General features: G+C 37.2%; 2 protein-coding genes across 7 annotated transcripts in view; both read left to right on the top strand.

Moving 5' to 3' along the window:
* Positions 1 to 3,602, top strand: part of LOC107751222 (heterochromatin protein 1-binding protein 3-like) — an 8,958-nt gene extending 5,356 nt beyond the window's left edge. Inside the window, exons 11-13 of the mRNA XM_016566889.1 lie at positions 726 to 837; positions 2,369 to 2,533; positions 2,668 to 3,602. Coding sequence (XP_016422375.1) covers positions 726 to 837; positions 2,369 to 2,533; positions 2,668 to 3,133 — 743 coding nt within the window. The 3' untranslated portion in view covers positions 3,134 to 3,602. The remainder of the gene's footprint in view (positions 1 to 725; positions 838 to 2,368; positions 2,534 to 2,667) is intronic.
* Positions 3,603 to 4,860: 1,258 nt separating this feature from the next.
* Positions 4,861 to 11,520, top strand: LOC107751244 (SH2 domain-containing protein 5-like). Of its 6 annotated transcripts, none has more exons than XM_016566922.1 (10): positions 4,861 to 4,940; positions 5,428 to 5,514; positions 5,678 to 5,758; positions 7,179 to 7,253; positions 7,330 to 7,476; positions 8,475 to 8,675; positions 9,203 to 9,383; positions 9,819 to 9,918; positions 11,029 to 11,185; positions 11,292 to 11,520. In XM_016566922.1, the coding sequence occupies exons 2-10, from the start codon at positions 5,464 to 5,466 to the stop codon at positions 11,481 to 11,483; spliced, it is 1,185 nt and encodes a 394-aa protein (XP_016422408.1). In that variant the 5' UTR covers positions 4,861 to 4,940; positions 5,428 to 5,463; the 3' UTR covers positions 11,484 to 11,520. The 6 variants fall into 6 exon arrangements, with proteins under 6 accessions (XP_016422408.1, XP_016422405.1, XP_016422406.1 ...); XM_016566919.1 differs by having other exon boundaries at positions 4,864 to 5,009; positions 5,431 to 5,514; XM_016566920.1 differs by having other exon boundaries at positions 4,864 to 5,009.
* The last annotated feature ends 1,239 nt before the right edge of the window (positions 11,521 to 12,759 follow it).

Raw genomic sequence — 12,759 nt, 5'->3', positions numbered from 1 at the left:
GAGGCGGCGGGGTTGAGAACGGCGTGGCCGGCGGATCCGACGAAGGAGCGTCAAGCACATGTGACGACTCCGGGCTTCGTCCACGGTGAAAGCCGATCCGGCGATGCACAGCGCGATGTTGATGTATTTCCTCAGTTACCAGCACGGATCAGCTCCAGGCATGACAAAGCAGATATCGTCCTCTTTTGGAAGATCAAACAAAGTAGTTTCGCTTTCACAACGAAGCACACAGCGTCTTCACGACATGGCTGCAGTGTCAACAATACTACAGCGAGAATAAAAGTTACGGCTTCTTTCTTTGCGTGAACGTTTGGGCGGCGTTATGCAAATCTTCTCACATCGTGACGTAGACATGTGGGGTGTGTTAGAACGAGCCGTTTTAGGTAGGTGTGGCTGACTCTTAACTTTTATAAAGAATATCTCTTTGGATTTAAGACTTTAGTCTTTGCAACTTTACAGATCTTCTTTATGCACCAAGAGCTTGTAACACTCCAAAGAGAAAGGAAAAATTGAAATCGCATCATATGACCCCTTTAAGTTTGCTTTTGTTTTAGGGTTGCTTCTAATTGTTATTCTGAAATGAGTTGTTCACAAGAACATTGTTACAGAAATAGTTTCTTGATCTGCCCTTGTTTATATTACAGACACCATTCATATTTGTCTGTATTTGCTGATTGTAATGTGTTATGCAGAATTTTGACGATTATTTTCCATCTTCTTGCCAGTGTCAAACCTGAAAAGAACCTTGCAGAAGTGTAAAATGATGGGATGGATGGAGCAGATTTCTGGTCATGGACTCAGTGGGTCATACCAGCTAAGCTATCCGTATTACCCAAGGTAAGTTTAGCTCACCCAAACCCAGCTTATTATTGCTAATTAAAACTAAAATTGTTAAAAATAGTTTTTGGTAACTGAAATAAAATGAAACATAATTAGTACTTGAAAAACTCAAATGAAAATGAAAAATGTTGCCTTGGCAGCTAACTGAAATAAAAGACGTTTTAAGTAGTTTTAAATAAAAATAAAAGAAGCTTTAAGTACTTAAACTGAAATAAAAATTAATTAAAGCTGAATAGAAATATGAAAAACTAATAGAAATGACTGTAGCACATAAGAAATTACTACAATTAAAATTAAACTGAAAATATAAAATTTATAAAATATAAAAACTCCACAACTCTTAGTTCCTAAAGGGATAGTTCACCCAAAAATAACAATTCTATCATCATTTACTCACCGTCATGTATTTTCAAAGCTCAATGACAATGATTTCTTCTGTGGAATATAAAAGAAGATATTTTCAGCGCCCGGGGAGCAGTTGGGGGTTCGGTTCCTTGCTCATGGGCACCTCAGTCGTGGTACTGAAGGTGGGAGAGAGCGCTGTACATTCACTCCCCCCACCTACAATTCCTGCCGATACGAGATTCGAACTTGCAACCTTTGGGTTACGAGTCCGACTCTCTAACCATTAGGCCACGACTTCCCTTTTGTAATGTGTTATGCAGAATTTTGACGATTATTTTCCATCTTCTTGCCAGTGTCAAACCTGAAAAGAACCTTGCAGAAGTGTAAAATGATGGGATGGATGGAGCAGATTTCTGGTCATGGACTCAGTGGGTCATACCAGCTAAGCTATCCGTATTACCCAAGGTAAGTTTAGCTCACCCAAACCCAGCTTATTATTGCTAACTAAAACTAAAATTGTTAAAAATAGTTTTTGGTAACTGAAATAAAATGAAACATAATTAGTACTTGAAAAACTCAAATGAAAATGAAAAATGTTGCCTTGGCAGCTAACTGAAATAAAAGACGTTTTAAGTAGTTTTAAATAAAAATAAAAGAAGCTTTAAGTACTTAAACTGAAATAAAAATTAATTAAAGCTGAATAGAAATATGAAAAACTAATAGAAATGACTGTAGCACATAAGAAATTACTACAATTAAAATTAAACTGAAAATATAAAATTTATAAAATATAAAAACTCCACAACTCTTAGTTCCTAAAGGGATAGTTCACCCAAAAATAACAATTCTATCATCATTTACTCACCGTCATGTATTTTCAAAGCTCAATGACAATGATTTCTTCTGTGGAATATAAAAGAAGATATTTTGAAGAATGTTTCAGCCATTTTTTCCATACAGTGAATGTCAATAGGGTCCAAAACTATTCTGAGACGGTATTTTGTTTTGCACAAAAGAAAGTTATACAGGTTTGGGGTTTTGGGGTGAACTTGGATTGTTTGCACATAATTGTTTCTTGAGGTAGTTTTTGAGGTTTGTTGATTTTGTCATAGAAGTGCCATAAAGGTGAGATTTAAGGCATTCTATGAGATGATCAAATTTAATAAACTTCTCCTCTCTGCAGCCCGGCAGTTCTGTTTCCAGAAATGATGGCAAAACTTAAACAGAAGGAAGGACAGACGCTCAAACGCAAGAGAAGTGATGAATCTGATGAAGAATCCGAAGAAGCGGCAGAAGAAGAATCTGAAGAGGAAGAATCGGATGAGGATGAGCCTCCTCGAAGAAAGAGGTGAAGTATATCACATAACAGTATCAGTGTGACATTATCTAATACTCAAACTGTATCTAGAGATTAGAAGTTCAGAATATCATAGAGACTTTTGGTTTAGACTGTGTCTTTGCATGCTTTCTGCTTGTCCACAGGACCCAGCGTGCAAACCGGACATCTGCGTCTAAGGCTCGTCCAAATAAAAGGGCTAAAACAGTCAGCAGAAAACCTCCTGCTTCAAAGAGATCAGTTGCATCGGCCAAGAAAGCCCCTCCACCAGCCAAGAAACCAGCCGCTGTGAGCAAAGCAGCGTCTCGAAAGGTACCAGCGCCTGTTAAAGCCACACCAGTCAAGAAGGCCACACCAGTCAAGAAAGCCACACCAGTCAAGAAAGCCACACCAGTCAAGAAGGCCACACCAGTCAAGAAAGCCACACCAGTCAAGAAAGCCACACCAGTCAAGAAAGCCGCCACGACCAGTAAACCGAAAACACCAGTAGCCAAAAAGATGACAAGCAGGGGGTCCAAACGGCCGTCGCCCAAAGCAGCTAAGAAGGAGGCAACTGAATCTGCCGTGAAGGCTAAGCCAGCCGCCCGCAAGTCACTCCGAGCCCGGAAATGAATCCCGCGCTTACCGATGGCAGAAAAGATCAACTGTAGTTGCGTAGACTGCAGTGCTGGCTATTTTCTCCTCTTATTTTTGTAGAAACTTCCATGTTCTCCTCGTCTTGGGGCCTCTGATGAATATAGGACCTCTTCAAAGTTATTCTGCCATTCAAATACAGGCATTTTATGTTCAATATTCTTAAATTACAGGTAAAGATATAGAGTAGAAATGCTACTGTTTGTGTTAAGATGCTCATTCAGGTCACCATTATGAGAACGTCGAGAAGGAGCTGTTCTCAGATGTGTATCAACAAAAAATCAATTATTTAAAGTTCTTGTAGTCAGTCTTTTTGTAGAGGCAAGCATTTCAGTTTTTCAGCCGCCCCTTTCGCATCAGTGTTCAAGAAACCTCTTTTTGTACGTTTTATTTCGGTCATGTTTTGTGAAGTTAGGTCTTTAGCTACTGTTGTAATCAAAAAAAAAAATTTACATTTCGTTGATGTTGGTTCTTTCGTGTAAGTCAAAGTAAAGAACGATTATTGATGCCTAACTTTCAGTTGAACGGTCTACCTGAATGCAAAATTGGATTTATTAAGATGCATTAAAGAAACGTTGGCATCCATATACACAACTGTCTTTTTGTTCTGTATAGTCTATGATGAAGAATATAAGTTGAAAAGATTTTCCAAGCAGATGTTTAAAACATTTGACACTATTAACCCGGTCATACTCTTGTGTGTTAGTTTATCAGGGGGGTTAGATGTAATTTTATGAGCATTGCTCACCTTACCGTGCATGCATGTAACTGCTATACTTTTCTGTAGTCCTTAATAAAGTGACTATATTTGTACTTCATTATTTGGCCATTGTTTTTTTTGGGGGGTGGTTTGGTTTAATACTCAGTTAAGGTTAATGATAAACCAGCACTAAATGACTTCCTGAAACACACGGTTTGTGTCATTATCACAGCAGTCTATGTTAATGTGAAGTTCTCCACGGTAAATTCTTAATCTTGTTCTAACATGCACTTAAAGAATGCTTTAATTCATTATACTAAGCACTGAAGCATGAAACAACGTATCTTGTGACTTGCTTTGACTTGTCTTGGTGCTTACAGTATCTTAACATTCACAAACATCAAAGGTTTTACAGAACCAGAGATGGCAGTTGAAAAAGAAAAATTATTGGTTCTGTTGAACTAATTATGATGACTTGTATTAAGAATAATTATCAAAATATATATATATATTAAATGTATAAATATATTAAAAATAATTACTATATATATAATTTTTAGCAAATCAAATAAATATAAGCAATATTTTAACTATATGTACTCAGGCCTTAGTTAAAAAACATATATTGTAGGCTAGTCACGTTTTTTCCGTTGTTTCCTTTTAATGAATAATCGAGCGGAATTGCAAATTAAATCAATTCAGTCCGAAGCGATTTAGTTCGGTTTTTGTAGTATAAATGGCAGTTTGCGAACACAAAAGGTAATTCTTTTTTTATGTGTCCGCTAACATTGGAGACGCCCAAACAAATCATCTATATTCTGCACTACACTACACTATTTAGTTACTCCTGTGCTGACCTGTAACACACTTGAGTGATGCCCCCGAAAATTAATGGAAGAATATTTTCTTGAATTTGAATATTATAAACACACTGATTGAATCAATTGGTGTGTATTATTAAATGAATCAGTTTGACTCACTTCAAAGAGTCGGAGATCCCGAATGAACTGTGCATCGGAGAGTCTTGTCAAATCTTTTCCGATGAGTCCAGTCTGGCTCTGGATAGGAGGGATTTAGAGGATTAAGGTGAGTCAGGATTGCAAAACCCTGGAGGATAATCGACCCACCCTGCCAGGTTCAGTCGCGTGGAGTAATGTTTGTAAGTTTGGATTTGTTTCAACTGTCTGTTTTACTGTTATTTCAGCCACTTTCTGTATCCTCACGGTATTGTTCAAGCATTAAAGCGTTGTTATGTCAGAAAGTTCAAGTAGAAATAAAAACATTTTCTTCCGTTTTTCGTGAAAACGGTTTGGCTGTGTCTCAAAACACACTTTCATTTTGACCAGGCTGTTCACTGTACAGCTGGTTTTTGAGATATACCGCCTGTATCTTTGAGGAATGTGTGTGATTCCCGTTGTAAACGTTAAGAGAGTGTTGCTTTAATAACCTATTATCTTTCACTAGTTGTACTGTGCTGTTCTTCCTTAAATTGAAATGTTGGAGGAGTGTGGCTTATCATATTTTGATAAACATGCTGACCTTTTTTTCTCTCTATCTCTCTTTGTTTAAACAGTAGATAAGGCAAAGCACAACAGGCTCAGATTGAGACATGGGTGAGACAGCTGGCAAGGAGCATGGAATTGTTACAAGATCTGCTGAGGTGAAAATGTTTTAATGCTGTCCATGTGATTTTTGCATTGTGATTTTGAGTTGATTTTGAAATTGAATCCGTGGTTTTAATGTGTTGTTTCATCCCACACATTGGGATGATTGCATCTTGAACTCACAGTTCTGTTTACTGCGTAAAAACTCCATTTGTATAGTATATTGGCTCATTTCCTGTGGATGACGGTTGTTTGGATGATCAGATTCAGCAGCTGCACACTCAGCTGAAGTCTTTCAAGGTAACTGGTGTGCCGTTAAATGAACCTCGAGTATGTTTGCTTTTTTGTATTTGTTTGCAATACAAAAGTTTGGACACTTGACTAAATTTGTTTTTAATGCTCTTGAAAGCCTTTTGATCTAAATACATGCTTATGTGCTTGCAATTAGTTTTATAGACAAATATAAATTATGCACATATATTCATTTGAGTATTTCATCATTTTAATGACTTTGCTATTATTGTACAATGTCAAAATATTTATTTATATAGCGCTTTATACAACAAAGACTGTTTTAAAGCAGCTTCGCGGGAATAAACAAGAAAGTAAGAGCATTAAAGAAGTAGTTCACTTCCAGAATAAAAGAATAAAACATTTCCTGATAATTTACTCACCCCGTGTCATCCAAGATGTTCATGTCTTTCTGTCTTCAGTCGCAAAGAAATTAAGGTTTTTAAAGAAAACATTTCAGGATTTTTCTCCATATAATGGACTTCAATGGTGGCCAATGGGCTGAAGGTCCAAATTGCAGATTCAGTGCAGCTTCAAAGGGCTCTACACGATCCCAGCTGAGGAATAAGGGTCTTATCTAGAGAAACAATCTGCAATTTTCTTAAAAAAAAAAAAAAATTGATATACTTTTTAACCACAAATGCTCATCTTGCACTAGCTCGACTTCACGCATTACATAGTCACGTTGGAAAGGTCAAGCATGACGTAGGTGGAAGTACCAACCCAGTGTTTACAAAGTCAACGTGCAAAGAAAGTCAAATGCCTTTTACAAAAAAAAGGTAAAACAACGATGTCGGACGATTTTGAAGTTGGAGGAGAAAATGAGATGTAGTTTTTCGCCCTACCCAACCTTTTTGAACTGGAGTACACAGACGAAAAGCTAACCGCGTTTGACCTTTCCAACTTGATTACATCATGCGTGAAGTCGAGCTAGTGCAAGATGAGCATTTGTGGTTAAAGTATATAAATTATTTTTTTTAGAAAATGACCGATCGTTTGGCTAGATAAGACCCTTATTCCTCGGCTGGGATAGTGTAGATCTCTTTGAAGCTGCACTGAAACTGCAGTTTGGACCTTCAGCCCATTGGCCACCGTTAAAGTCCATTACATAGAGAAAAATCTTGGAATGTTTTTCTCAATTTCTTTGCGAGTCGCAAATTGAGACTGAAGACAAAGACATGAACATCTTGGATGGCACGGGGGTGAGTAAATTATCAGGAATTTTTTATTCTGGAAGTGAAATAATCCTTTAATGTTGCAAAGGTCTTCAATTATAAAATAGAATTTCAACTGTTAAACTGCTCTGAAAACACAGTTGTGTCAATGTTCAGCTCGATCTAGCTCAGTGTTTATTCAGCTTAATTAAATGAAAAATAAAATGTGGAGAATAATCATAATATATATGATTTATAAACATCTGTGTCTGCAGTACTGCAAGAGCAAGCGAATGGTCTCATTGAGATTCTCTATCAAGGGAGTCAAAGTTTATGATGAAGATGAAATGGTAAGATCGTCTTAGGATTTCTGACATTCCTCTGTGTATGTCATATGGTTGAACTCTTTGTTATGCATCTCTTCAGACGCTCCTCATGGCTCACGCCATGTGTCGAGTCTCGCTGTCCACCTCCCATCCGTCTGATGCACAGTTTGCCTTTGTCTCCCATAATCCTGGAAATTCTGATGCCCAGCTCTATTGCCATCTCTTCAGAGCCAGACATGCCCGAGCTGTAAGCATTAACATGACGAAACCCAGCAAAGGTTTTGTGGTTGGTGTTAATCACTTCCGTTATAAAGCGTCATATTTTGTTTGTAATATTGCACATGTCGGCTCTAGAATCAAGTCACAGTAGTGATATTTAGTAGTGCCAAGACTTATTATCTGCTTGCTTTGCTATATACCCTCAACTAGATAGGATTCAATTAAAGGGGTCATATGATGCGATTTCAAGTTTTCCTTTCTCTTTGGTGTGTTACAAGCTGTTCGTGAATAGATACGATCCCTAAAGTTGCGAAGACTAAAGTCTCAAACCCAAAGAGATATTCTTTATAAAAGTTAAGACTGGTCCACGGCACGCCCTCCTAAAATGCCTTGTTCAAACACGCCCCCACATGTCTGTCACGATGTGGGAAGATTTGCATAACGCCGCCCAAATGTTCACGCAAAGAAAGAAGGTGTAACTTTATTGTTGCTGCCACCGCCGCCGCCATGTCGTGAAGATGCAGACATGGTTTTGTTTACGCGGCGCGATGCAACGCAATGTGTAAAAAGACAGTATAAGTCATTATAATCAGTAATTATGTCCCCACTGGATGCAACAAATGCCTCGTTTATAATGGGTTTTAATGTTTTTGTCTCGTCGCTCCGGGACACGGCATCACTGTATGGTAAGGGGCGTAACATATTTCCGTCACACGCTTGAGGTATTCGGCCAATCACAACGCACTGGATAGCTGGCCAATAAGAGCAAACCTGGCTTTTCAGAACGATGAGCGTTGTAAAAATTGACATGTTTCAGAAAAGCGGGGCATAGAGAAGAAACAATAATGTACAGTATGTGGAAAATAATGTGTTTTTTATTTTACATTAAACCACATAAACGCATTTCATTACACCAAATACACAAAATAATGTTCTTTTTAGCAGCATCATATGACCCCTTTAAAAATGAGAATAACTCCTCAACCACTGTAAGAATTTAATTTCTTGTTTTTTCCTCAAATAAAGGCCCAGTTCCTGAACCTGCTGCTTTGCCGCTGTTTTCAGCTGTATTTTCTGGAGAAGCACCCAGAGGAAGCACAGGACGAGTGTTCAGGGAAGAAACCAACTCGAACGCCATCATTGCTTAATCAAGGATTCCCTCTCAGTGTTAGTGCCTTGGTGTCCTTCCGCAGGGCCCCAACTCAAGGCCTACTGCCGGGGGCAAAGGTTTGTTCTCACTGTATCTAGCATATTTTGCTTTATGAAGATTATCATAACCTTGAAAAGCTTTCAAAGGAAATTGATGCAAATGGCATAAAAAGCAGTTGATACAAGCACTAGTTTGATACTAATTAAAGGAATATTAACTGGATATTTTAATATAGAATGTTTTGATTTGTCCCCAATTGAAGCATACATTTGCAGCTTGTGGTTTTGATAACACAAAAAAATGACTTGAGCTGCAAGATTTAAATCTAGTCTAAATCATTTGCTAAATGTTATATACAAATGAATGTAATTTTTATTTAATATCATAATATTATTTTTATTGTTATTATTATTCAATTAAAAAAATTATACATATATACTTTATTTTTAAATTGATAGCACAACCCACAGATGCTGTGAATAGAGCTTGTTTTAAATATCCCTTTTGAAACTGCCTGAGAAAAAATCCTTAGATTCCTGAGTTTTTCCAACAGTTCGAATGCTGGACTGTTCTGCAGTGTGTTCATCTCGATTTCCCTCAACAGGTGTTCTCGCAGCCGAGCACGGAGCAAGTCAGCAGTCCTGAAGAGGGCCCCACTTCCTCTCCGACTTTAGTTCGTAAAAGGGCGATTCGAACTAAAGAGCTGCGCTCCGGAGCGTATCGCTCTTTTACATTTACTCCCCTAAAACAGCGCCACCTGCAGGATAAACTGAGTGCACCACAAGGTGGGATAAGTGTTCATAAAACACTTTCGAAAGTGAAAGAGTTCATTAGGTAATGCAAACATCTAGTTAAGGTGGCTGGCTTAAGACACAGTGGGTTAATTAATTATACTGATCATTTATCTTTGGATTTGGTGGTTGGTGGGGATTTCCATAATATGGATCAGTGTTTTTTTATTTTTATTTATTTATTTATTTTTATTTTCTTAAATCTTATGCATGTATATCTTTTTTTCCAGACAGTAATATGTGTGCTACTCTGAATATTTTTATAAAAATTATTTTCTAAAATAAGACTGAACTTGTGGTCAGTCCACACTAAGATTACTGCAATGTTTTCTTTTGCCAAAGAAAACAAACATGGACATATCATTTGTGAAACTAATGAGAACTTGATTCCTGTGGGAATCTGAAGAATCTTTTCTTTTTGTGAAACAGAAAAGGAACAGGCCAATGCAAAAGCATGCAAGTCTCCCAGTTTGGCCGAGACAGAAGAAGCTCTGGCTCAAGCAGTGTGGTGCTGGGCTGGCGTGTCTAGGTCAGTATTAGTACAATAAGACAATGAAGTCTGTTGTTCTGGAAAATTTAAAGGAACAGTTCACCCAAAAATAAAAATTTGCTGAATATTTACTCACTCTTAGGCCATCCAAGATTTAGATGAGTTTGTTCCTTCATGGGAACAGATTTGGATAAGTTTAATGTTACATCATTGCTCACCAATGGATCCTCTGCAGTGAATGGGTGCCGTCAGAATGAGTCCAAACAGCTGATAAAAACATCACAATAATCCACAAGTAATCCACATGACTTGTGTTCCGTCAGTTCATATCTTGTGAAGTTGAAGGCTGCTTGTTTGTAAGAAACAAATCCATCAAGTTTTTGACTTTAAACTGTTGCTTCCAGTGAAAAAGTAATCTAGTCTGAGTCCGTAGAGAAAAATGCACATATCAAGCGCCATTCACACATACAAAAAAAGTCCAAAATGTTTTTTTGATGTGAGAGGACAACTGGATGGACATTTTTACTTTTATTATGGAAGCGTTATTATTGTTATTATTAGATTTGCTTCTTACAAAAAGGCAGCTTTTCACTTCACAAGATGTTAATTGATGGACTGGAGATGTGTGGATTACACAATTAGTTATTGTGATGTTTTTATCAGCTGTTTGGACTCATTCTGACGGCACCCTTTCACTGCAGAGGATCCATTGGTGAGCAGGTGATGGAATGCAAAATTTCTCCAAATCTGATCGATTAAGAAAAAAATCAATGTCTTGGATGGCCTGAGGGTGGGTAAATTTTCTGCAAATTTTCATTTTTGGGTGAACTATTCCTTTTATAGTTTCAACAAGTAATTTCAATGCTTTATTCTTTTGTTTAAAGCAGTATCTCTTAATAGTACCTTTCACATGGTTCTCCATTGCATAATTCTATTCTGAACACATTTTTCAAGATTTTATTCTGTCATTTGTCATTTTTAGGCTCAAATGTAATCTCCTGAACTTAGTTGATTTTTGGGTGATATAAAGATCTACAATTAATCTCTAAATAAGCTAGGTAGTACATCAAAGGAATTGATTCTCATTGCTTTTAATCTAGTATGTGCATTGTTCACTGTAGTCAGCTGAGTCTCTGATTTCCTTTACAGCGACTGTAGTTCCTCACTTCTGGCAGATGATGTCTTGGGTGCCTTCCTGCTATGTCCTCATCCCAAAAAGCCCAGCCGTGGGTGTCTTATAGTCCGCTTTCCCTCAGGACTGGTAACTCATGCTATTAAGAATTCGAAGGGGAAGTTCCGGCTCGAGGTGAGCAAAGATGGAAACTTTTTCATTAGTATTTTGTTTTCCTTGCTCCACTCTTAAACCATGTGTCGGAAGTAAATTGTAGTAAATGTTTAATTTTCCTTTACAGAAATGCCACATTGACTTTGAAAGCCTTGCTGCTTTGATCGAGTACTACACAGAGTTCAGTGAGGAGCTGGAATGTTCTCTGAGCTGCGCCCGCGTCAACCACTGCTACGATTGGGAAGAGATTGTGAATAAGAGTTCACGTTCACTGCAGGACAACAAGAAAGGCACATTCCAAAACCAAAGTTGGGTTTGAGTCCTGTCTTGTATGGACTTTTTTAAATATAATCGTTTAAAAAAAAACATTTTATATTTTACTTGGTTTTAAACTTTATAGAGCTGCTGACATTAGTAAACCTTCCTAACAAGGATCTTAAATCACTGTCACACTTTTTTGATATTTTGAATGGACACTCCTGTTTTGCCTGTTGGGGATAACCTTAACCCACCTAAAGCACTCACATTGTGGGGGTTTTTTTTGTTTAAATTTGTTTTCTAGGGAAACAAGCACTTCCGTTTTTCCTGTAAATGTCAGATTTAAATGTAAACTTGACAACTTTTTCGAAGGTGCAGACTGTGTGTTTCATGTACCATGTCTTATGTCTTTTTAAATCCTGTGTTGTATGTTTATATTGCTTTAGGTCTTTTTTTTTTATCTCTCTCTGTTGTATATTACCACCAGCTTTTTTTTTTTTTTTAGTGATAACCTAAACGCATCCAGTGAATGATTTTTTTTCTCTTTCTCTCTTTGGCTGGCTTTGTTTGAATGTTTTGTAACTCTTGCACACTGCACACATTTTCTGTTATTATCTTTGCACCAATGTAAACTAAGTGTCTGCATCTTTGCATAAACTGACTGATTATACCGTCATTGTGTCCTTTTTTTGTTTAGTTTTAATGTTCATTACTTTGAAAGAAACCAGTGGAATACTGCTGTTTAACCAGATATGTAGATATTGAGTTGATAATGGAAGATTTTCATTTAGGCTATATAGCTATATATATATATATATAAAACGGTGTTACGTGGTAATCAGGATACAAAAAACTGGTAACAGTCATGGCCAAAAGTTTTGGCGGTGACAAATTTTGTGTTTTGCAAAGTTTGCTGCTTAAGCTGTTGTGGTGTTCATTCACATTGTTTCTAGGTTATTGTGTAGAGTGATCGGATGCATTTTAAATAACTGATAAAAGCTTCATTGGCCAAAAAATGAACTTTTCACAAAAAAACGAATTTCTTGAAAAAAAGAACCTGACACCTTGTACTTCTGGAGACTCCAGGTAGGTTGCAGTTCTGGAAAATGGTGGCGCTGGAGACTAAATGCTTCCTGGTGATTTCACACCTAACTCTTCACCTTAATTCATAATTCTTTTGCAGTTAACATGCATCTTTTCTTCTCCACATGTTTTTAACTGACCCTGCTGACGCACTGAGCATTTTGCTGTCCAATGGTTATGCATTAACTTTGCAATTTCTAGTATTGTATTAGTTTTGAATATTTCTCATGGACATTTAATAATTTTGACTTTTA

This window comes from Sinocyclocheilus rhinocerous, unplaced genomic scaffold (genome assembly GCF_001515625.1).
Source record: "Sinocyclocheilus rhinocerous isolate Xijiao unplaced genomic scaffold, SAMN03320098_v1.1 scaffold362, whole genome shotgun sequence".
Classification (NCBI taxonomy): domain Eukaryota; kingdom Metazoa; phylum Chordata; class Actinopteri; order Cypriniformes; family Cyprinidae; genus Sinocyclocheilus; species Sinocyclocheilus rhinocerous.
The sequence above is the reverse complement of the archived record's forward strand: the minus strand, read 5'-3'. Positions and strand labels throughout refer to the sequence as shown.

Bases quoted from the DNA above. Each gene is read 5' to 3' on its own strand.
- LOC107751244 (XM_016566922.1), top strand. From the start codon at position 5,464: ATGGGTGAGACAGCTGGCAAGGAGCATGGAATTGTTACAAGATCTGCT. The intron at 5,515-5,677 runs GTGAAAATGTTT...CCATTTGTATAG, and splicing joins TTGTTACAAGATCTGCTGAG to TATATTGGCTCATTTCCTGT. The intron at 7,477-8,474 runs GTAAGCATTAAC...CCTCAAATAAAG, and splicing joins GAGCCAGACATGCCCGAGCT to GCCCAGTTCCTGAACCTGCT.